Source organism: Carcharhinus amblyrhynchos, chromosome 12 (assembly GCF_965287045.1).
Source record: "Carcharhinus amblyrhynchos chromosome 12, sCarAmb.v2.hapA, whole genome shotgun sequence".
NCBI classification, from domain to species: Eukaryota; Metazoa; Chordata; class Chondrichthyes; order Carcharhiniformes; family Carcharhinidae; genus Carcharhinus; species Carcharhinus amblyrhynchos.
Window position 1 is genome coordinate 24,348,225 of NC_137335.1, and position 26,235 is coordinate 24,374,459.

The 26,235-nt window shown below is 40.4% G+C and overlaps 1 protein-coding gene across 2 annotated transcripts in view; it reads right to left on the reverse strand.

Moving 5' to 3' along the window:
• Positions 1-26,235, reverse strand: part of map3k4 (mitogen-activated protein kinase kinase kinase 4) — a 188,034-nt gene that overhangs the window by 105,805 nt on the left and 55,994 nt on the right. The window contains exon 3 of one of the 2 annotated variants that reach the window (XM_080200228.1): positions 6,317-7,689. The exons of the other annotated variant lie outside the window; for it this stretch is intronic. Coding sequence (XP_080056354.1) covers positions 6,317-7,689 — 1,373 coding nt within the window. The remainder of the gene's footprint in view (positions 1-6,316; positions 7,690-26,235) is intronic. 2 annotated transcript variants of the gene reach the window in all.

The window sequence follows — 26,235 nt, forward strand, 5'->3', positions numbered from 1 at the left end:
AGTACATAAATTTGCTTTAGAATTTATATCTGTCCTTAAGGATCACTAACCGTTCAGTGAGCATTCATTTTTGGCACCAAAGAGGATCAAAATCTATTTGCGCTCAACAATGAGCAATGAGAAACTTAGTCATCTGGCACTCATGCACATTGAATCAGACATGTTTCGATCTGTTGATTTACATGCTGCCATCGACACTTTTGTAATCAAAAAACACTGAAGTTTTTTAAAGTACAAATATAAAGAAAATGAAAAATAAATAAAAGGGCTGTAATTGATTCCTATGACTTTATATTATACATGCAATACATTATACATAGTACAACGATATAAGTTATCTAACGTCACTTTATTCTATTCAACAAAGGATGGGGCAGAGGGCAAGGTCAGAGGGCCTTACTAAACCTCAGCCTAGGGGTCCAGGTGGTAGTTAATCTGCCACTGTTCACAGATCTAGTATTCCAAGCCATCCTATTGCATTTTCTTTTTGTCCTTTCCTGTCTATTTTTTGGGGAAACCACTGGTAGAATATGAACACAAGCATGAGAATTTCAACGATGCTAAGGAGTGAGATGCCCTTGCAGTTGATGCTGTCTCTTCTGTTTTTGAATAGTGTGATAATCACACCTCTCCTGTGGAATGGAGCATTCCTTTCCATTGCAGAGATGGTCATAAAGGTGTGGCAATAGATGGAACTTTGTGCTTAAGCGTTTTAGCTAGGATTCCATCCTTGCCAAGTATCTTTGTTTGCTAAGCAGTGTATGGGCTTCAAGGTCAGGTGATAAAAGTGATACAGGCCTATTATCCAATTCATCCATAACAGGAATCTGCAAGACATGTCAAGTGTGTCTGGAAGATGACCATCTGACAGGAGTATAGCTTACAGTAGCGACGTTCAGCCAACAGGACATTCATTTAGTTTTGTCAGTAAGTAGTTCACCATCTGCTGACTTCAGAACAGCAACTTAAGTGATGGTAGGACCAAGCACCCTCTTGACTTCCTTCATAAATCACTAATTGATCCAGTGTTTATTTGTGCATTATCACCCTATCTTTTGCAGTTTTATTGTGCTACCTTCGAGTTGTGCAGTGTTTTAAGTGAAGACTTTATGTATATTATGAAGGTTTTTTTTACATAAATGATAGATGTCATTTCAGCTGAGATGATCTCAAACCAGTACGAGTTGTGTATTCCACATTTACCTTTATCATAGATGACTGAGAAGCTCCAAGGCTTCCAAGCTTATTGGTAAACCTTTGATGAGGGGCAATCATTGTAGTGAAAGTGCAAAATGCTGGTATTTGGCACCATTACATGTCTATGGAATGTTGATGCATAGCAGGGCATCCTATTTGGAACTGTTGAAACTTCTATAGTGCAACTTCACTCTACTGCTGACAAGCGAGTTGATGTTGCAATCTGCAGTATGGTAGATGTGGAGAACATTGGGCAGGTGACACCTTGTGATTACTTAGTTGGTGCCAATGCCCAGACTTTGGGGGAGGATGATACCTTATCTGATCTGAAAAAAAAGTGTTTATGACACAAAGTTCATTCAGGGTACGAAGCCCAAGGAAGCATTATTTGTTACTGTTTATTTTGCCCAACCCATGAAGACCAAGGCACACAGACTATGAATCATCTGTCCCAACACATATATACTGAAATTATCCAGGATGAATAATAGCCTCTTGGTAGTCTGGAATGTCCCTCAAACTTCACCTAGGGATTCACAGAAAAGCCCTTTGCCAAAGATGGTGACATACAAGACTGGCTGTTCAGGTGCATTCGATGTTGACTGTGCCAAATGGCAGATGCGGGGAGATATAGCCCTGACAGGCTGTTTCGACTGACCATCAACCGCTTGCTCTGTGTAAAGCTTATACCATATCCATGGTGCTCTTCAGCACATTTTCCATGCCAGTAAGTGGAATAAGCCTCATGATTGTCTCTTTTGGCAAATCTGGTTTCTTGGAGAATGGCAATGTCAACACCAAACTTGTGTATCCACTTGCTGTAGAATATGCATCATTGTTCATACCAAAGCACATAGTCCTCATATTTCAGCTTCCAAGCCAAAAAAGTTATTGTGCCTTCTTTGCTGTCTAACCTAGGTATTGTTTAGGATGTACAGGCTCCTGAGCATTTATACCTGCCTCTCCATTTTATAGAATGGTATTCAAAGGAAAGATAAAAGGAAATACATTTGACGCCTTGTTAGCTGCATGAGGTGTTGGAAGGTGTCAAAACTTAAGTGAAACAACAACTGCCTAATATAGACATCAATCGACATAGGAGTGAAGTAATACAAGTTGGCAGAACAAGTACAAAGGCCACATACTTCTTGGAAAATAATTTCTTAAACTGGGCACAGGAGTCTGGGGACAGTTACATCGATCAATAGAAGTAGCAATGTTGGTTAATGTCACAAAAAAAAACAAACCATGCACTGGGGTCCACTTGTAAAGGGATAGAATTTAAAAGCAGTGAAGTTTATTAAATTTGTAAAGAACCTTGGTTAGATCGCACAAGGATTATGAACAATTCTGCTCTCCATGCCAAAGAAGAATACACTGGAACTAGAACAGGTAAAAATGATTTACTAAAATTACAATAGAACCAAGGAGTTACGTCTATTTGGGAAAACTGGATAAGTTGGAGCTCTACTCCTTTAGGAAAGGAAATGCCAAGGGATTGGTCACGATCTTCAAGATTATGGAATGTTCATGTGCACAAACGGAGAACTAATATTTTCACTTGTGGGAGAGACCAGGACTAGTTGCCATTAACATAAGCTTGGTACTAAGGTATCCCATAAGGAATTCAGCAGAATCTTCTTTATCCAGGGAGTGATTAGAATATTCAACTCATTATCACAAAGAGTTGCCAAACAAATAGCAAACAATGCATTCAAGGGTTAACAAAAAGAGGGAAAAATAACAGAAGGGTACATTGAAAGGTTAGAAGAGGATGAGGGAAGGTTTGTGTGTAACAAACAGGAGCAAGGACCTGTAGAACCAAATGGCCTTTTTGTGCTGTATAAATATGTTGAAACATGTTAGGCCCCAATAAATACAACAAATATTCTTGGCTTTAAAATGGTATTACTATAGTCCTTCTGAACTGTCTTATTTTGAAATGCCTAAGTTGTATCTAAACATACATTACATTCTGAAATGTGCAGCAAATAGACCAAGAAATGCTGCTGTATCCTGATATGATCTCTATATTCTGCTTCCTCCCTCTAATATTTCAGAAGCATTTGCAGTTATTTTTATATTCATAATCACATGTACCATAAGAATGTGTTCTTTATCTCTCAAGTATAAAGAGCATAGAATAAATTAGAACTTATAAAACCAAAGAAAAAGTGATTGATCTTTTAAATTGGAATTCAAATTACTGATGTGCTTAGCAATTTCTAAATCTATTTTAAACCTAGAAATACTATTAAATTGCACGTGGGTACTTATTTGCAACAGAAAACAACGTTTAAACACTTATAAAAGATTAAAACAATAAATTAACATTTATATTCTTTCATACAGCAAATTAATATTTGTGATTGCATTTCTGGTTTGTGCGCAAAGGTTTATAGTAGGTATAATTTTGTTTACAAGATTAAACACAGCACCACAGGAATTTTAAATCAAGAAGCCCTTTAGATTAAAAAAAATCAAACTGCATGCCATTTCTGTGAAAGGGTTAGTTCTTGGGGAAGACTGGCTGCTAAATGAGGTAATCATCACAGTTGTCGTATTTAAGTCCAACTGAGGAAGTTTCAAAATGGACCACAACTAGTCATAGGCAAATCCCTCTCTTCTTCATCCCTATTGCTAACTGGTTCCGAGTCAAGCAATATTACTTTAAAATTTTCATCCATATTTTCAAATCCTCCCATGTCCTCAGTCCTCCCCATCTCTAGCCCCACAACCTTCAAAAATCAAGTTCCATTAATTCTAGCCTTGTGCATTCCAGTGTCAATTACATCACCACTGATGGCCATGCCTTCAGACGCCATACACTACCTACATCTCTCCATCTATACTTTTTTTCCCTCCCTTCCACCCTGAGTTAAGCTAGAAATAGATGGGATAGAGTTAGATTTGGAGAAAGAAATTTTGGGCAACTACACCAAAGGTATCTTTTTGTGAAGCTAAAATTCAACTCAAAGAATCTGCATATGAACAGAAACAAGCTAAGTAAGAGTAAGAAAATGACAGAGTACAATGTGTAAAAAAGCAAGATTATTCATTTTTGGAGAAAGGACAGGAAAAATTGTTTTTAATTAAATGGAGAGAAACAATCAAATGTAGGTGTTCAGATGAATTTAACTGACAGGAAGTTAGCATACAGGTAGAGCAAGCAATTAGGAAGGAAAATTGTGTGTTGGCCTTTATAGCAAGTACAAGGGTAAGGAAGTCTTGCTCCAATTGTACAGAGCTTTTAACGTCACCTTAGAGTACAGTTTTGGTCTTCACAGCCAAGGAAGGTTATACTTGCCTTTCCTGGAGTGTAATGAATACTCTGTGGATTGATTCCTGGGATGGGACTATTACACAATGAAGATTGAGAAGAATGGGCCGATACTCTTCTGTTGCTCAAGAATGAAAAATGGTTACACAAATAAGATTCTAAGAGAGCCTGACAGACCTGCTGAAAGCTTGATCCATTTAGATGGGGGATCAGGGCAACTAGAAAACTAGCTAGAACTAAGCACCACTGTCTAAGTCTGAAGATCAATCCTTAGATCAAGAGTAGGAAAACTTCACTCAGAAGGATGTGAACCTTTGGGATTCTCTACTGAGGGGGCCTTGGATGCTTAGCCATCAAATACACTCAAGTCCAAGACGGATAAGATTTTTGAATTTGGGAGTCAAGGGATCCAGCAAGAAAGTGGAGTTCAGTTGAAGATCAGCTGTAATCTTCTTGAACTGCACAGCGTGCTCTAGAAGCTCTTTGGCATACTCCTCCTTTATGTTATGTACATTTCAGACCTTAAAACACTACACAAAATTAGTTCTTATTCTCCCAATCTCCTCCCCTCCCACCCAGTTATTTTGTCCATATTTAGAAAGTGTGTGTTCTGGTTATCTTAACAAACTTATTCAAATTATCTACTCTAACTAAACCTTGTCCATTTCAAGAACAATTACACACACAAAATCTAATTTAAAAACCAGCTTTCTAGCATCCACAATATTTTGCTTTTGTTTTGGCATTTAATTCCCTAGCACTTCTCCCACTCTGAATGATTTCTACTCTCCTCAGTTAAGGATTTCCACTTGACCTTTCTGCCATCACTATTCCATCAGTACTACTTTCTGCTCTCTGGCTGGCATCCACTTTGCACCCTTTGTAAACCTGAGTTCACCTAAAACTCTGCTGCTCCCATATCCTAGCAAGTCCCATTCAGTCATCACCCATATTGGTCCATCTACATTGGCTCGTGGACCATCAGAGCCTATCCTGGTTATCAAATTCCTCCAAAGCCTCATTCATTCCCGTCTCTGTAACATCTTCTAGCCCAAATTCCTTTGAAACCCGTGTTCTTCCAATTCTGGCTGCTTGTGCATTCCTAATTTTTGCTGCTCTGTCATCAGCAGCCACTCTTTAACTACCTGGGCTGTAAAGTTTGAAATTCTATCACAAATTCTCCATCTTGTCCTTATCTTTTAAGAGACTTCTTAAAATTTGCCTCAGCATCTGTCCTGGTAAATTCTTTGGGTGGCTCAGTATCAAACTGTGTGAGATAGCACTCCTATAAAACACTTTAAGATGTTTTAATGCATTAAAGGTACTACATTTATGCAAGTTGTTTTAGTTTTCCTCCCTGAATTTGACTGCTAAACACAACTTGTTCTATTATCAGCCTTTTGCCATATACCGTCATCTTGTTTGTCATTTTATCATTCCTGCCTTTTCACAGGCCATACCTTTCTTCTTTCCTCACCCTTTCCATTACTCTTCCGGTTCAGCACTTGCTCAAAACTGATAAATTTCTAATGCTTTCTAGTTTGGATTAAAGACATTGATCTGTAATGTTAATTCTGCATTTGCTCTCCATAGCTGCTGTCTGACGTGCTAAAATTTCCAACATATTCTGTTTTTACTTTAATAACAGGTATCATCCACAACGTCCTGCACCCAGAGAGGTTGTAGTCTTATTACATTTAATATTAATGAAAAGATAGTTTATGGACAGATTAACATGAAAGGCAAACATAAATTTAAAAAATAGCCAATGTCATAAAACAAATGTTCTATACCCTTCAGAACTGCAGCATTTTTACTAATGTAGATCAGAGCCCTTACCTCCAGTGTACTAACATCTTTCTCCAGTGCTATACGTGTCCTTTGTAGGGACCCATCCATTAACTTGTGAAGTCTCATTATGAGCTTCCGTAGTCCCATTTGTTTCAGTGCTTTATCAACAAAAGGCCTATAAATAGATGTTTGACAATATCTGTTGAAACTAGTGTCAAATGGGCATTCAGCAGACTGAATTCCCATGAAGCATGTCTCATCTTCAGACACAGATCTCTCAAACTTCTTTGGGAAAGCATCCAAAGGCTGAAAGTGAACATGTACTCCTCCTTTGTGCCTATGTGCACTGTGTTCTCTGTTTTCTAACCCAGTGACTTCATCTCCATGACAATGCTCCTCTTCATTTTCCAACGAGCAAGTCCGCGAGCAGTTCTCATTGTCCTCTTCCTCATTTGGCTCACTCGCTCCAGAAGGACGAGGAGATGGGATTTCAAACACTGGCCAGCCAATGTTTGGCAATTTCTCAATGCCCAAGACCGTTCTCATCAAATTCAATTTCTGGTTCAGGTCTTTAGTTATATTTAGCCATAAGCAGAGTGCCTGCACTCTGCTTTGAAAGTCCTTTGCAGCATACCTCTCATAGTCCTTCTGGAGGGCCTGCAACGATGGATAAAGTGCTTCCACAGACTCTAGCAGCTCCATAATACTTTTAACCTGTTCAAACGCTACCCTCTGACACTGGAGGTGTTCCTGATAATCACTATGACCGAAGACATGCATTCCTGTAGTCCTAACACATTCGGTCTTCTGTTCAAAAATCTCATCTTCTCCAGCAGCATCAACATGACCATCTCCTTTGCAAGCACAATGATTTCCATAATTTACCTTAAAGTTCAAAATATCATTAATAATATCAGGGACAGCTTGGCGCGCAGTATATAGGTAAACATCTTGGTCATTTATGCTACGACTTGCATGCCAGGCCTGCAACTCCAGCCAGATAAGTTCATTTGATCTGTTCAATTCATACGAGGTATTTTCCTGCCCCCTCTGTTCCTTCTCCTTTCGTTTAGAAACTGAGGTAAGCTTAAGAAGCAATCGCAAAGTTTCAAAGAATTTCAAGCGGTCAGCTGGGCAATCAGTTCTGGAAGTTTGTCGTGTGGGTCTGCTCACTGGCACAGAGACTGGAGGACTGGGGTTACTACAGCTAAGGCAGAGGTAAGGCTTGTTAGGAATTGAATTCTTTGCAGAAGGCCCAGTGATAGGATCCAACATAAATGCGCATTGCACGGTTTTCTTATGGTCTCTTTCTGTTGTTCGCATATTGGAACGTAGCTTCTTTCCTTGCTTATCACTGAACATAGCCACATTTTCAATGGTCTTCTCTTTCGGTGTCAGCTGCTTTGGCACGTTTACCTTTTCTGAAATGTAAACAAAGAAGCATTACTGAGAAGATGCTGCATTATATACTAAAAGGCAGAAAAATTTTCCAACATTCAAAGTAGAAATTCCTTTCTTTTTTTAAAATGAGCACAAAATAGCTGCTTCAGTTAAATTCCACGAAAAAATTGGAAATGTGTAAAAAAGTATAACCAGTATGGTTCAATGCCTCAAGACAGGTGCCAAGCATCAGTATAGCACAACATGATTAATCCAAATGAACAGCAAGGAAAAAAGCTAGAAAAAAATAGCAAACTTTAATCCATAGTGTCCATAACATTGCTCCTTTCAGACACTGACGGCATCCTCAATAATCACCGCCACAGCCATCATCTCAAATCCTTCCTGATATTGGAATAATTTTACATTCTATCAACATGCAATTGAATTGATCTATCAGCATAGAGGACTAAACAATACCAATCCAAGAAATATTTCGCACTACTAAAGGCTTTTGCTTTCCTTCTGTCTCCCTTGAAAAGACCAGTACAAAAACTAAGCACCTTTTGAGAAGACTTCAATAAGGTTCAAATGGCAGCAGAAACTAAAAAAAGGTAATCCAAAAAAAAGCAGTTGCCAAGAAATATGAACACAGACACACATGCATATGTAGTGAAGAAACTTTATAACCAGAACTCTAGACCCCAATGTCAGGATAAGTAACAGAACTCCTTATTAATTGATTCAGTCTACATTACTTCCTACGGGTTCTTTAATCTCACTGTAAAAGTACAGGTCTTTGAAGACGACAGTAATGAGCCAATTTTTTTAAAACATACTGATTCAGAGGTACTAACATCACTATCTTTAAATTTTCTTTTAGAACTAAGAAATTAAACACTATTATTGGCCAACAGAAATCAAAACCTTCCAAATCAATCAGGAGACAAAGCAATGAAGTTTTCCTGCCCAACATTAATCTATCTCAAGAGAGGTTCCTACACAGGAAAATGCTGCCTAATCTGAAAATAGTCATTTGAAAATAGTGGGGACCATCGAAATTGGATTCTGTTCGATTAAGGTATTAATAACATACACGTGGATAAGATTATTTGGGGTGATGCATGAACTAGTGCATAGTCATTTCAATTGGGAAAACAGAAAATTAAGTTGGATATGCACATGACACAACATTTTCTTCAAGAGTGATCAACATTCAGGATTGGTGTTGGGCCATCCCATCAACAAATTACAGTAAGGAACATAGTATGGTCACTGAATTCATGCACTGCAAAAAAAGGATCAGTATCTTTCAGGAGAAGTGGATGTAAAATAGGCACATGTTCAGGCTAAACTAATGTACAATTATGCACAGATCCACAGAATTTACATTTATAATACGCATGGGTATAGATTAAAAGTGACAATTAAGGAGAAACTTGGAGATGGTCACTGATTTCTCCTTAAAAGGTTTAGGTGCTGTGGCCAAGATGAATGGATTATCAGAACGATATCCTGAGCTCTACTGCATAAACTGCTTAGTACAAAAGTAGGTCCGTAAGAAGAAGTTTATACAAGGCTTCGGTGAGTTACCAAATAGAGTGGCACTTCTCAAAATCCATTTACTCAAAGGAAGAATAATAATCCTGGGCATTTTGGATCGGCTGAAGAAACCGGTTTACGAAGTTGGATTCTGTTCCAATAAGACATTAACAAGATACATGAGGATAAGATTATTTGGGGTGATGCATGAACTAGTGCATAATAATTTCAATTGGGAAAACAGAAAATTAGGTTGGATGTGCACAAGATACAACATTTTCTTCAAGGGTGATCAACATTCAGAATAGCATCCCTAATATGGATGTGAGAAATTATTCCTTGTAGTTCTTCATTGATGTGTTAGGCATATTTCAGGAGAACCATGGGGCCACAATAGAACAGCAGCAGGGTTTTGGGTAATGACCTGCTCAGACTGCCTACTTGTTCTGGAGAGATAGACAGGAATTATTAAAAGATACTTTGTGAATTTAAATGCATAAATATCAGGTGCAGTACCCTATTGGGATTCATGTTGGTGTCAGAAGAGGCATTACTACTACAACATTGAAGTGTGCTATTGAATATGCCTACATTTTCTCTAGGGCCCTCCTCCCAGGCCTCAGCGCAGCATTTAACAATGCGTGCAGGAGGAGGAAACCTGGGATTCCACTGAAGCTTTGTGTCTTAAACATTTCCCCATTAAGTCTAGAGACTAGGTATGGGGCTCCATTGGGAAAACTCAAGTTCTTAATATCACAACATTTCCTGTTCAGCATAACACTTCCTTCATGAGTCTTAGGTAAATGCCAGGAAGAGGGAAAAGAAGCAATTGGGGGGACAATCCCCTGGGGCTGTTCCCCTCCAAAATAGGTTTTCGGTCCTGGAGGCTACAGTTGAGGAGGAATCAACTGGAGATAGCCAAAGGGAGCAGGTCTCTGGGGGTGAGCCTATTGTGAAAGCTCAGGTGGTTAGGGGATGTAAAAGACTGGGCCGAGTGATTGGGGACTCCACAGTTAGGGGGACGGATAGGAGAGTCGGAAGTAATGGTAGGGACTCAGGGCTGGTGTGTTGCCTCCCAGGGGCTGGGGTCCGGGATGTATCGGAAAGGGTATTCAGGACTCTTAGGGGAGAGGGAGATCAACCCCAAGTTATAGTTCATGTGGGGACGCATGACATAGGGAGGTTAAGGGAAGGGGATATTAAGCAGAAATTTATGGAGTTGGGGTGGAAACTAAAGGCCAAGTCAGAAAGAGTGGTTATCTCCGGACTCTTGCCTGTGCCACGGGATAGTTTAGAGCGGAATAGAGAGAGGGAAAGTTTGAACTCGTGGCTGAGGGGATGGTGCAAGAGGGAGGGGTTCAGGTACTTGAGCAACTGGGGCTCATTCTGGGGAAGGTGGGACCTCTATAAGAGTGATGGTCTACACCTGAATCAGAGGGGAACCAGTATCCTGGGGGGGTAAATTTGCAAAGGCTATGCAGGGAGGTTTAAACTGATTCAGAGGGGGGGTGGGATCCTGAGTAGAGGGGGTGAAAGTGAGGGGGGCATAGATGGGGACTGCAATGCACGGCATCGTGGGGGTGGGGTGGAGCAGGGTTTGAAATGCATATACTTTAATGTGAGGAGTATTCGCAATAAAGTGGATGAACTTGCAGCGTGGATCAGTACCTGGGACTTTGATGTTGTGGCCATTTCAGAGACATGGATAGAGCAGGGTCAGGAATGGTTGTTGCAGGTTCCGGGGTTCAAATGCTTTAGTCGGAGTAGAGAAGGAGGTAGAAGGGGGGGAGGGGTAGCATTATTAGTCAAGGACTGTATCACAGTGTCAGAGAGGAAGTTTGATGAGGACTTGTCTGTTGAGGTAGCATGGGCGGAGATTAGAAATAGGAGAGAAGAGGTCACCCTGTTGGGAGTCTTTTATAGACCTCCTAAAAGTTCTAGAGAGGTTGAGGAAAGGATTGCAGAGACAATCCTGGTTAGGAGTGAAAGTAATAGGGTAATTGTTATGGGGGACTTTAACTTTACTAATATTGATTGGAATTGCTATAGCTCTAGCTCGTTAGAGGGGTCAGTTTTTGTACAAAGCGTGCAGGAAGGTTTTTTGACTCAGTATGTAGATAGGCCAACTAGAGGTGAGGCTATATTGGATTTGGTGCTGGGAAATGAGCCAGACCAGGTGCTAGACTTGGACGTTGGTGTGCATTTTGGTGATAGTGACCACAATTCGGTTATGTTCACCTTAGTGATGGAAAGGGATAGGCATGAACCTCGAGTCAGTAGTTTTAGCTGGGGGAAGGGTAATTATGAGGCTATTAGGAGAGAATTAGGAAGCATAGGTTGGACTAGGAGACTACAGGGACTGGGAATGTCTGAAATGTGGAGTTTTTTCAAGGAGCAGCTACTGCGAGTCCTTGATAGGTATGTCCCTGTCAGGCAAGGAGGAATTGGTAGAGCTAGGGAACCGTGGTGCACTAAAAAAGTTGATTCATTGGTTAAAAAGAAAAAGGAGGCTTGTGTTCGGATGAGACTTGAGGGCTCAGGTAGTGCACTAGAAAGCTTTAGATTGGCTAGGAGGGAGTTGAAGAGTGAGTTAAGAAGGGCTAAAAGAGGACATGAGAAGACTTTGGCTGATAGGATTAAGGAGAATCCTAAGGCGTTCTATAGGTATGTTAAGAACAGAAGGTTGGTTAGGGCAAGATTAGGGCCAGTTACAGACAGCAGAGGGAAGTTGTGTGTGGAGCCGGAGGAGATTGGAGAGGCACTGAACCAATATTTCTCTTCGGTGTTCACGCAGGGGGACATGAACGTAGCTGAGGAGAACACTGGGTTGCAGGGGTGTAAAGTAGACAGTATTGCAGTTGATAAGGGGGATGTGCTGGATATTCTTGAGTGTTTGAAAATAGGTAAGTCCCCTGGTCCGGACGGGATTTACCCTAGGATTCTCTGGGAGGCAAGAGAGGTGATTGCAGAGCCTCTGGCTCTGATCTTCAGGTTGTCGTTGGTCTCAGGTATAGCACCGGAAGATTGAAGGATAGCGAATGTTGTCCCATTGTTTAAGAAGGGGAACAGAGACTTCCCTGGGAATTATAGACCGGTGAGTCTTACTTCTGTTGTGGGCAAGGTTTTAGAAAAAATTATTAGGGATAGGATTTATAGTTATTTGGAGAGTAATGAATTGACTGGAGATAGTCAGCATGGTTTTGTAGCGGGTAGGTCATGCCTTACTAACCTTATTGAGTTTTTTGAGAAAGTGACCAAAGAGGTGGATGGGGGTAAGGCAGTTGACGTGGTGTATATGGATTTTAGTAAGGCATTTGATAAGGTTCACCATGGAAGGCTTCTGCAGAAAATGCAGATGTATGGGATTGAGGGTAATCTAGGAAATTGGATCAGGAATTGGCTAGCAGATAGGAGACAGAGGGTGGTGGTTGATGGTAACTATTCGTCATGGAGTTCAGTTACGAGTGGTGTGCCTCAGGGATCTGTTTTGGGGCCACTGCTGTTTGTAATTTTTATTAATGATCTGGATGAGGGTATAGTTGGGTGGATTAGTAAATTTGCTGATGACACCAAAGTCGGAGGTGTGGTAGATTGTGAGGAAGGGCGTCATAGTTCGCAGGGAGACTTAGACAGGTTGCAGAGCTGGGCTGAGAGGTGGCGGATGGAGTTTAATGCAGAGAAATGTGAGGTAATTCACTTTGCTAGGAATAACAGATGTGTCGAGTATAGGGCTAACGGGAGGACTCTGAATAGTGTGGATGAACAGAGGGATCTAGGTGTATGTGTACATAGATCCCTGAAAGTTGGGAATCAAGTAGATATGGTTGTTAAGAAGGTATATGGTGTCTTGGCGTTTATTGGTAGGGGGATTGAATTTAGGAGTCGCAGCATCATGTTGCAACTGTACACAACTCTGGTGCGGCCGCACTTGGAGTATTGTGTGCAGTTCTGGTCCCCACATTATAGGAAGGATGTGGAGGCTTTGGAGAGGGTGCAGAGGAGGTTTACCAGGATGTTGTCTGGTATGGAGGGGAGGTCCTATGAGGAGAGACTGAGGGATTTGGGGTTGTTTTCGCTAGAAAGAAGGCAGCTAAGAGGGGATCTTATTGAAACATAAGATGATTAGAGGTTTAGATAGGGTGGATAGTGATAGCCTTTTTCCTCGGATGGAGAAAGCTAGCACGAGGGGGCATGGCTTTAAATTAAGGGGGGGTAGTTATAGGATGGATGTCAGGGGTAGGTTCTTTACCCAGAGGGTGGTGAGGGATTGGAATGCCCTGCCTGCTGCAGTTGTAAATGCGCCTAGTTTGGGGGCGTTTAAGAGATCCGTGGATAGGTTTATGGATGAAAAGGGATTGGTTTAGGTTAGAGGGTCATTGTTTTTTAACTGGTCGGCGCAACATCGTGGGCCGAAGAGCCTGTTCTGCGCTGTAATGTTCTATGTTCACCCGTTTGAGTTGTGAGAAGAGTGGTCTATTTTTATTTACATTGGTAACCGAGCCACAACTGACAGCAACAAGAACTTGTCTAAGTGTTGCAAACACCTTTGCCACAAGAATAGATTTAATCCATGAAAATTTAATCCTGCACCAAGCCAACTGAAATACTTTGTTTTGTTTCTAGAAATTGCAACTAACCAGGTTTAATCTGTCTACATCCATTAACAAGGAGCTAGATTCTCAACTTCCACAATGTGGCACATAAGGTAACACTATAATACCCCACAAGATCATTTACCAGTATTTTAAGTTTCATGTTGGGTTCTGAGGGACATGTTTAGTACAGTGCACTGTTGAGAGCTGGGTAACACTGGCAAACATCCAAGAAATATGAACCAAAGTCTTGTCAATAAGTGAGGCACAAACAACAGCCAGAGATTATTTTACTTCGAGACAATATCAGCGCAAATGGGTATCACTGAGAAACATGAAAACAATAAAGCAGGCCTATTCTGAAAACCACAAGAGGTAATCGAAAGTCAAATACATGAACTTTTATTAAAATACATTTTGCAAAACTATAAAGGGCTGGGGAGATTAAATAGTCAACTGCTTGGGTAAGTGATGAATTTTAGTCAGGGGAAGGCTTCCCTGCTAACTGGCAGATAACATCATGGGATCTTATGTGACCAGAAGGGAAAGCAAGCAGAGCCTTGGTTTGGCATCTCATCCAGCAGATAACACCAATAATGCAACACCCGCCCAGTACTGCACTGGAGAGATGAGAAGAATGAACAGCAAGTGACTGAAATTTCATATCCCTTCCTGGAAGATAGTTACATGGGGCCATTACTTTGTTTGCACCAAATAGGAATGACAAGGGTTGGCTTACTGAGGATTCTTTTCAGGAGTTGCTCCATTACTTAGCATCACAAGCTGGAGAACATATTTAATTATAAGGCTCGCATGTAAATGTAAGAGCTAGCTTTTTTCTTGCTGCTTGTGATCAAGCAATGATTTGATTCAGGTTTTGAAGCAGCACAAGAAATACATACTGCATAGAATAATGTTCTTTAAACAGTGTCTGCTAATATTTTGTGCCAGGTGTTAAAAGCAGAATTCAATGGCAACAGAGTATCACACTATAAATTCATCATCCAGCATCACGGAAACAAGTTGTCTGTTTATTGTTGCATTGCTGACGCTGGGGCATTGATGTGTGAAGGCTGGTTACCAATGCATTGCACCAATGACTGCATTTCAGAAGTCCAGTGTTGGCTGTGGAACAGACTGATGCATCCTGGAATTGCAAAGAACGTCGTAATAAATTCAAGCTGATGCTTTATTTTACCTAAACCCGAGACACATACTAAATAGATTGCCCCAGCTAAGATCAGCTACCTGCACAAACACTGGTTTGTTGATTCAAATGGTTCAGATTGAGTATGAAGTGTCTGTAACACAGTCATCTTGAGAGAAGTAGAATCAGAGTTGTTACAGCACAGGACTTGGCCATTCAACCCACTGGGTCTTCAGTAGCTCTTCACCTGAGTATTTCACTTAGTGCCATTCTCCTACCTTCTTGCTGTAACCCTGTACATTGTTCCTTTACAAATTCATTTTTGAATGCCTTGATTAAACCTGTTTCCATCACGCTCTTAGGCAGTGCATTCTAGACCCTAACCACCTACTGTGTATCTTTAGCCAAAGTTCTTAGCACATATGATTATTTTATGTTCCTGTCTTTTGCCCCCTTCTTATCTATTATTCTAGGAATGTTTTTTGTAACTTCTATGAAGACATATACAAATTAGTGGCTCACTCGAGGAGGGAGAAACAAATAGAAGGCTATGCCAAAAGTGTGAGATGAAATGGTTTTGGAAGTGGTACTTGCACAGCATAAAACACTGATAGAGACCTACGAGACCAAATGGCTGTTTCTATGCTGTAAATTCTTTGTAAAGGAGTGTGTTTTATTCTCCCCACATTAAAAGAGTTTGCAATTGTATCAGACCCTTCATGTTCCAAAGCTGGGGACGTAAACCAGATGCTTCTTTGATGAGCCTCAGTGACCAGCACCATTTGCTGCTGCAATGAAAATAAATTCAACTGCAGAGGATGCAGAAGATCCAGATTAGACAAAGAAAAATAGTTTCGCACAACAATCCTTGAAAACATTAAAAACATAAAACATAGGGGAATTTGTTCACAACCGCAAGATGTCAATGTTTCTTCAGTGTAGTTGGATTAAAACCATGGAATTCCCTCCGTAATATCACTGTGGTATACCTACACGATGTGGATGTGCCGGCGTTGGACTGGGGTAAACACAGTAAAAAGTCTGACAACACCAGGTTTAAGTCCAACCGATTTATTTGATAGTAAACTCACTAGCTTTCGGGTTAGGCCCTTCGTCAGGTGAATGGAGAGTTCTGGCCTCAGTAATCAGTAATCTGTAAACTGTCTGTGCTTTATATGCTCTGTCTGAGGCGAGAACTCTCCATTCACCTGATGAAGGAACTAACCCGAAAGCTAGTGAGTGTACAAATAAATCTGTTGGACTTAAACCTGGTGTTGTCAAGACTTTTTACTGTGTATACCTACACCTCAGGGACTGCAGCAGTTAAAGGCAGCAGCTCAAGGCAGCAGCTCATCATCAACTTCTGAAGGGCAACTAGGAATGGGTGGTAAATGCTGGCTGAGCTAGTGACAACCACATCCTCTAAATGAAAGAAAAAAAGGGTGTGGGGAATACTGCCTGAAATGCCCAGAAAATCAACTGTTTGTACAACTAAGATCACTTGGGCCAATTAGACATGTATTAGGAGTCAATGCAATTAAATGTTTTTTTGAAAGCAATTTTGTTTTGTGTAGTGCTATCACACAAATCATAGAACTCCACTCAGTCTTTCAGTCTGCATGAACTCTCTGACAGAGTATCTTAGCTGGGTCCTCTCCCCTTCCTATCTATGTAACCCCTCACATTTACCATGGCCAATTCACCTAACCTGAACATCTTTAGAACATGGGAGGAAACTGCAGCACTCAGAAATCACTGACACAGGAGAACATTCAAACTCCACACAGGGCAATCATGAGAGGGGAAACTGGACACCCAGAGAAAACACACAGACATGGGGAGAACATGCAAAATTCACAGATAGTCAACTAAGGCTGGAATCGAACCAGAGTCCCCGATGCTGTGAGGAAGCAGTGCTAACCACTATACCAGCATGCCACCCTGATTAAACTTTCATCAAATTCAACTCAATTTACCATAGTGAAATCTGAATTCTCAATTGCTGGTTATCAGTCAAGTATCATTAACTATCATACAACTGACTCTAAAGGTGTACCAATATCTTTTTTTAAAAGTTGGTCCACAGAAAATCTCAAGAATTATTTTTGTCAGAAAGGCATAAAAATTTGCTTTATTTTCTGTTTCCCTCTACAGATTGTGATTTGTTTGCATTTCAGTTAGGTCATTTGTGACGCACTAATTATTATTCAAGGTTTGTTGCTTGTTAAATGTAGGCTTGTTATCATGTCCTAAAATGATAGCACTGTCCTTGGCAAATCAATTAGCGTAGTACTGCATATGATTGGATGGTGAAATATACAAATCCTGACCAACGGAGAGACAAATTGCATTTGAGGATAGCCCGTGGGTAGAATTATTTTTTTTCAGCAATAGTGATCCCACTCAACACTTGGTGTCTCTGCACAAAGATTGGAACTCTTTGCCGCAGAAGTCTGTGAAGTGTCACTGAGTGTCTTTAAGACAGAGATAGGTTCTTGATTGATATGGGGATCAGGGGTTATGGGAAAAAGGCAGGAGAATGGGGATGAAAAAAATACCAGCCATGACTGATTGGTGGAGCAGACTCGATGGGCCGAGTGGCCTAATTCTGCTCCTATGTCTTACGGTCTTATAATACATTAAATTTATTGAGACTGGTCAGTCAGTTACTGTTAAGAAAACAGAATTGGTTTTATGGAATTTATAGTCATATAGGTAAACGTTCAAAATAAGGTACAGTTTTAGGTAGATTTAATATTTGTTCTTGCACGGAAGCAGCGATTAGTTTCCATCTGAGTAAACAATGTTTGTCTGTGTGGGGGTTTAATTTCAGTATCCAGTTTGTACTTCAGAGCTTCAGAATGCAGACTATTGATAATTGCCTAGCCACCTGAGGGAGGAGCAAGCAGCTTTTGTTCTGGAGTCTGCAACGAAAAGAAACTAGCTCAGCTGGAGGGGGAGGATGGGCCTCTCAGGTCTGCTTGAAGCTAGAACCTCATAATAGCGGTGGTTCAAACAGCCAGTGCTTGCATTCCACAGAGAAAACCAGAAAGGAAATAGTGGAAAATCCAGACACCGAGAGAGTTGCAACAAGATTATTTCAAAACATCTGAAAAGTCAATGATCAGAGATCAAAAACAAACTCCTGTTTCAGAAAATTAGCCAAAGAGTTGAGAAATTGTTGAGAAATACTAGCAAAAAGCTTTTGAAAAGTAATTCTACCAGGAGATATGTTTTTATTACTGTTTGTGAACAAATTGTAAAGTAGTGACTGGGATCTCAAAAGCAGTGTAACAATGTAATCCCGTTAAGGCAGTGGAAGTCACAAAGAGTGACTCCAAAATCCAGGCATGGACTCTCTACTAAATGTAGAATGGAAGCTCTGGTCATAGAAACCATACAGCGTGGAAGGAGGCAATTCGACCCATCAAGTCTGCACAAACAACAATTCCACCGCAGGCCCTATCCCCACAAGTCCACCGATTTACCCCACTAATCTCTCTAACCTACACATCGCGGGACACTATGGGCAATCTAGCATGGCCAATCAACCTAACAGGCACAACTCTGGACTGTAGGAGAAAACCCACACAGACACGGGGAGAACATGCAAACTCCACACAGACAGTGATCCAAGTCGGAAATCAAACCCAGATTCCTGGAGCTGCAAGGCAGCAGTACTAACCACTGTGCCATCCCACCATGGTCAACTGGATCTGCGGGAAAACACAAACTAGATTTTTTGAATATAGATCGCTAAGTGAAAGCATTACTACAAAAGAAAATTTTAAAGCATATTTTTGGAGTGGAGTTCGGAAACTCTAATATGACAATTATCCAAGGTGAGATTCTGAGGTGAAATCTGCAAATATTGACTGTGTGCTGAAGTGATTATAGTTTCAAATATATTTTGTCATCAAATTAATATTAAAATCAAGATTAAAGGAAGGAGTATTGTATTAGAATCCATTTTTAAATGTTTTATTAAAATCTAATTAGTAGTCTGGTGACATTGAAACTAACAAGAAATAACTATTATAATTTTCTGAGCCAGGCTTCCATTCTGGGATCCTGCTGTCCAGTTATAACACCAACTAGGAACATAACAGTTATGCTGTTGAAAGCTTCCAACAACCGCAGCCAACTTTCTGTATCAAGTACAATTTAACCACCTCTAACCCTCACTGCCCTCCATTCTGCTAGTTTTCTTGCTACCATACTTGGCTGAATGCTGTCTTGGTGTCAAGGGCAGCAACCCTTATTTCTTATTCTAGTATTCAAATCTCTAATCCTGATATGAACCAAGACTGGGACAAGATTTGGAGAAAAGTGGGCCTGGTGAAACTCAAATTAAGCATGGAGCTTATTAACCAGCAGGTGGGATTTGAAGATACTTTTGATGACTCCTCCATTGCTTCACCAATGATCGGGAGGAGGCTAACAATTGTTTCAATTCAATTTGTCACATTTCTTGTGGATAGGAGATATCTGAGTATCTTCTCACACTGTTGGGTAAATTTAGTATGGTAGTTAATTTACATTTAGCAATGCATAATTTTGATTCCATTTCACTTCCTAGATCAACATTCAACTAAACAGCCCAGTTATCATTTTTAGTTCATATTAATGTGGGCATCGCAGGCTGGACCAACATTAATTTCCCATAATTTGCCCTTCAGAAGGTGATAAGCTGCCTTCCTGAACCACTACAGTCTGAGGTGTAGGTGCACCCAGTATTGGTGGAGTTGCACTCATCGAGGCAAGTGGAGAGTATTCCATTACACACCTGACTTGTTCCTTATGGGCTTTGGGGAGTCAAGAAGTGAGTTACTCTCCACAGGATTCCTGGTAGCACAGTGGTTAGCACTGCTGCCTCACAGTGCCAGGCACCCAGGTTCAATTTCCAGCTTGGGTCACAGTCTATGCAGGATCTGCACATTCTCCCCATCTGCATAGGTTTCCTCTGACACTCTGGATTCCTCCCACTGTCCAAAAGACATGCTATTAGGTGCTAAATTCTCCCTCAGTGTACTCAAACAGGCGCCAGAGTTTGGTGGCCAAGGGATTTTCACAGTAACTTCATTGTAGTGTTAATGTAAGCCTACTTGTGACACTAATTCAGCCTTTGACCTGCTCTGGTTGCCACAGTACTTACACGCTTAGTCCAGTTCAGTTCCTAGTCAATGATGAGCCCAGGATGTGGATAATGGGGTACTCAGCAATGGTAATGTCATTGAATGTCAAGGGGTGATGGTTAGATGCTCTCTTGTTGAAGATGGTCATTGGCACATGTGGTATGAATATTATTTGCCACTTGTCAGCCCGTGCCTGGATATAGCCCAGGTCTTGCTACAGTAACCATACTAATTTAACCATCAAGTAAATATCCTTGACCTGGATATTTAAGAGAACGAACCTACTCAATTAATTCTCAACAAACTACTTGAGCACTCTGATTTAAGAATATGACATTGTGTGTACATCTTTTGCAATGTTCTGCGTCCGCAGACCACAGAACACTTGGTTTGTTGAATCCAAACTTAGAACAGATGAACTGAAAGGTGAACTGCTACAAAAGCAAAATACTTCAGATACTGAAAAAACCTGAAAGAACAAAACATTGGAAGCAGGTAAGGCAACCTCTATGGAATAAATAAAATGAACAGTTTGAAGAGCCATCATTGACCTGAAAGCAGAACTTTTATCCTCGGTAGAAGATTTTAAAATGAAAATATGTCTTCCCCTCCATTACATCCAACTTGATCTCCAAAATATTAGAAATAATTCTCTCTCCATTCTGATGCTCTCTCTTGAATACTGTAGCTCATCCCTCTTCTACTTGATTACATATCATTGTCCAATGACCACAAGTTTTGTAATCTTTCAAACATTCCTGGCTACTGATGGCACTTCAAAAGTACATTTTTCTGACATCTTTCTTTACTTTTGCAGCCCATCAGCATCCTTATATTGCAGTCCCACTGAGAAACTGAAATTTTTTTTTTAAAAACTGCTCATCTACAACAGTTCATTAAAAAGTGTCTTTTGCAATGTACAAGTGGAAAAGTTATTTTCTTGAAACAGAAGCCAAAAAGCAATTCAGCTGTTTGGGAAATATTAGGTTTCAGTAGAAATTATACCTTAAACACTATAATCTTCAGAGAAGATGGATTACCTGAACCCATTGTTCAAATTATATGCATTCTTCACATACTATGAGAGTTATAGCTCAGCTTGAAAGGTTTAAAGAAAACCACATGCTAAATGCACAAAAATGTTTTTTTTTGGTCACAAGGAGATTTACATTAACATTGCAATGAAGTTACAATGAAAATCCTCTAGTCGCCACACTCCAGCACCCATTCCGGTACACTAAGGGAGAATTTAGCATGGCCAATGCACCTAACCGACATGGCTTTGGACTGTGGGAGGAAACCAGAGCACCTGGAGGAAACCCACGCAGACACAGGGAAAACATGCAAACTCCACACAGACAGTGACACAAGCTGGGAATCGAACCCGAGTCCCTGGTGCTGTCAGGCAGCAGTGCTAACCACTTTGCCACCGTGCCGCCCCTTTTGAATGTTGTCAATATACTGTAGCTAGGTGATCCTGGTTGTACAAGGCCCAGGATCAGCACCACTGCCTTGTATAGCTTTGGCTGGAGTTTAAAACACAAACTGCCCAAAATCAAAACCATAAACCTTGAGGATATGATTGGATGGTTTTGTCATACATTGGAGAACGTACACCATTCAGTGCAGCTTTCTTAATTCAAATCCTCCACGTACAGGAGGAATAGAATGAAGTAATCGGACAAAGTGGAATGGCTCTGTAGAAGCTATAATACCGACATCTGTTGTCAAATTGGAGTTGAATCTAGACAACCATATTTAGGAAGTTCATGAAGATTGCTCCATTTAACAATCATGCAGTCACCATAAACTGGAACCCGATTGAGAAACACAATGGCATATAACCTGGGTTTCTTCAATTCATTTAGCTATCAACTTTAAAATACACATTTATACTTAAAAGTATTCAGTCTACATCCAAAGCCTATTTCAGGCCACAGCTGGAGTACGGTGTGCAGTTTTGGTCGCCGCACTTGCGCAAGGATATTTTGGCCTTGGAGGGAGTGCAGAGGAGGTTCACTAGGCTGATACCAGAGTTGAGGGGGTTGAACTATGAAGAGAGGCTGAATAGACTGGGCTTGTACTCGTTGGAGTTTAGAAGGACGAGGATCTTATTGAGACGTATAAGATGATGAAAGGGATGGATAGGGTAGAGGCAGTAAGGTTCTTCCCGCTCAGAAAGGACAGCAGGACTGGAGGGCACAGCCTCAAGATAAGGGGGGGAGCAGTTTAGATCAGAGTTGAGGAGGAACTTCTTCACTCAAAGGGTGGTAAATCTCTGGAATTCTCTGCCCGTTGAAGTGGTGGAGGCTACCTCCCTAAATATATTTAAGACGCAGGTAGATAGGGTTATGGGGAGAAGGCGGGAAAGTGGAACTGAGCTACTTCAGATCAGCCATGATCTTATTGAATGGCGGGGCAGGCTCGAGGGGCTGGATGGCCTACTCCTGCTCCTATTTCTTATGTTCTTATGTTCAGTGTAATGGAACTAGTAGACAATAGCAAGTCAGTAACTGTCAGGATCGCCTAAGTTGTTCAGGGCCCTATGTCCTGTTTCTACAATGCAAATTATACTTGAACAGCAGACCATCAAGTGAAACGGGAAAATGACTTAAATCTCTGCGTCAGTTTTAAGTCTGGTCCTCCCAGAATAAGAAAAAAAAAATCAATACTGAAGCATCTCAACTTTAATTAGCAACTTGCCCAGGCTCATAAATCTGAAACAGCCACAGCATGAGCCAGATAAAACGAATGTTAGAGATAATCAAAACAGAAAATGCTGTGGAATTGTCAGATCTGCTAAGTTATCTGTAGAGATAGTAACTTCAAGGGGTCAAAAGGTACCCATTTCTGACTGACACTGGCGTTACTTTAGCTGCCATATTCTGGATTTTGTCAGGACCTGCAAGATGAGAGGAATTCCACATTACCAAACGAATTGTTAGCACCTAAAGTGGCCTGTAAAGAATTTAGCTTCTGTTGGTGCCAACCATTATTGGTATAATTCAATATTTAAGGGATTTGAAAGAATTCTCCTGCATCAGCTGAAGTAGAGATCTCAGCATCATTGGTGTTTCCTTGACACTGATGGATATTACCATAGATCTGGTGACATCAACAGGCATTTCTGAATTTATTAGGCTCACTTTGGTTCTCTTATCCTTGTGCAGAATAATACAGAAATATCACACAGTTATGCCAGAAGGCGACATTAAAATTACATTTGGGAATAATGAATTTTCTAACGACAAATTGGAAGGTAGTTTTTGTATGGAGAGATTTATATTTACTTCAGTTAGAAATAACTGTCTGCTCATTTAAATGTTTTTTGTAAAACAGAAGTCTTTGAGCAGCATGGCAAGCCTATTGGGCAATTCTCCCAACCAATGCGTCTCCTTTGAAATGAATTGGGGAAGGACACCATTTTAAACAAAAGCTAAATATGACAAGTCATGGAATACTTAGATAGCAAGAATTTTGCCAAAGATTCATAGACTGGATAGTATTCTGTCAGTTTAGAGGCAGAATATTATTTTGTCTCAAAACCAAGTTTCAAGAGATGCAGAGCAAGTATATTTCAGTTTAACGGTCTTCAATTTTTAAGCTTACCAGAATACAAATCTGATGAGCCCTTTATGTAGAATTACACAAAACATACATCACATAAATAGGACATTAGGCCGTCCAGGTCAATGTGTTCTTCTTTGCTTCACACAATCCTTCCTAACCAACTCCACCAGCATAACCTATTATTTTATCCCTCATTTGTCTGAGTGGAGTTTGCACGGCTTGAAGGGCTAGATGGCCAACTCCTGCTCCTATTTCTTATGTTCTCCCCATGTCTGTATAGGTTTCCTTTCACAGTCCAAAGATGTGCAGGTTAGTTGATTGGCCATACTAAATTGACCCTAGTATCAGGGGATTAGCAGGGTAAATATGTGGGATTACGGAGATAGGGCCTGGGTGGGATTGTGGTCGATGCAGACTTGATGGGCTGAATGGCTTCCTTCTGCACTGTAGGGATTCTATTCTATTCGCTATCAAGTATCCCTCAAATGAATCTGTCAAATTTTCTCAACTACTTCATACGTCAGATGGTTTCACAGCATAACCAGATTCTGGATAAAAAATTTTCTCCTGAATTCTCTATTTATTAGAGGTGCTCCTGTAATAATGACCCCTACTTTTGATCTCCCAAGTCAAAATCTGTTTGTCATTTTTTGGGTGTAAAATGGACAATATGGGGACGAGCAACAAAATGACCATCAATGACTGATCTGTTCTTCAAGAAAACTAGTCACCACATTGGAAGCAGGCGTCTACGAGGTGTACAGGATGGTCACCTGTAATGGTGTGCATTTTTTAAAAAAAATCAATGTCCTTCTGCTGGCTTTAGTACTTGCGTACAAAATTAAGGTACAACTGAGAGTAGCCTGCATTGTGCAAGCACCACCTAGCCTTGGCAGATCTTGAGCAACCAATCTAGCAATTCCTAAAAGAGACCGCTGGAGGGTGTTCAAGAAACAGTAAAACATTTTAAAAGCCTGTCTGTAAGACTGTGGGTTGCTGCCAAACCAGATTTGTTCCCAGGCACTTTGCCTTCCCACTTCCTATGAGTTATCAGGGATTGCTTCACTATCAGTGTCTGTGCTTTCAGTTGGCTAGAATTCCCTCCCCACAATTTTCCACCTCTTTAATTCGCTTTGTTCCTTTAAGATATGCTCCTTAAAATCTACCCTTCATCAAGCTTTTAGTCAGCTAATCTAATCTCTCCTTTCCTGGCTCAGTGTCCGATTGTATTCTATAATGCTCCTGCAAAGTTTTATTACATTAAAAGGCTCCATATAAACACTGTTGTTGAGAGGAACTATATCTACTGATACACAAGTCTAGGATTTGAGCCATTATTTATAAATTTGAGCAAAATCATCCAGGAGTGAAATTAGGAAATAGCTATACACTCAAGCATGGCAGAATTTTTAAACTCTTCTGCAAAAAATGCTTTGTTAAATGAATTGTCAGTTTTAAATATGAGATTGATGGATTCTTGTTAACCAGAAGTATTAAGTGATATAGGAAAAGGGCAAGTATATACAGTTGGGTCACTTCATCTCATTAAATGCCAAAACATGCTCAAGGAGCTATATGGTCCACTCCTATTCCAATACATTCATTCTCTACATCCTGGTTGAGATAAAAAAATCTTTTCTATTTTAATTTCAAGCGTTTTAAAGCTTTTACATTTCCTAAGAAATCAAATACCCTAATCTTATCTGAAATACAATCATTAACTTCCAAAGTATATTTTGATCTTAAGTGCTCCATTTATATTCAGATGTCTAAATGACAAAGATGGTTGTTACTAGAGATCCACTTCGTGAAAGAATGACTCGTTATAGATAAATATTACATTAATGCTAGCCACATTTTGCACTTCTGATAACTTAGCCAAGGTAATGTGATGCAATTTAAGCAATCTTAAGTTAAATTCAGCTCACAAAGCAGTTATGTATTTGGAATGCAGATGAAAGCTGAAAAATTTCATCTGTTCAGACTGCTCAATACAAGAGAGGTCCATTAAAAACATTTCAGTAATTGTTCATTCTTATTGTGCAGGTGTTTACAGAATCATGGAATAGAAATGACATATCAGAAGAGCAGCAGACCATATAGCTCCTAGAGCATGTTTGGCATTTGAAATCATGTGACCTAACTCCATATACCTGCCTTTCTCATATTTCTTAATACCCTTGGTTAACAAAAATCTATCAATCTCGTATTTAAAACTGACTATTCATCCAACAGTGTAGTTTTTGCAGAAGAGTTTAAAAATTCTACCATGCTTGAGTGTATGGCTATTTCCTAATACAGTGCAGGAGGGTGCCATTCAGCCCATCAAGCCTACACCAACAACAATCCCACCCAAGCCCTATCCCCATAACTCCACATTTATTTTACTAATCCTCCTAACACTAAGGGGCAATTCACCATGACTAATCCACCTAACCTGCACATCTTTGGAGTGTGGGAGGAAACCAGAGCACCTGGAAGAATCCCACACAGACATGGGAGAACGTGCAGACTCCACACAGACAGTCACTCAAGTCGGGAATTGAACCTGGGTCCCTTGTGCTGTGAAGCAGCACTGCAAATCACTGTGCCACAGTGAAA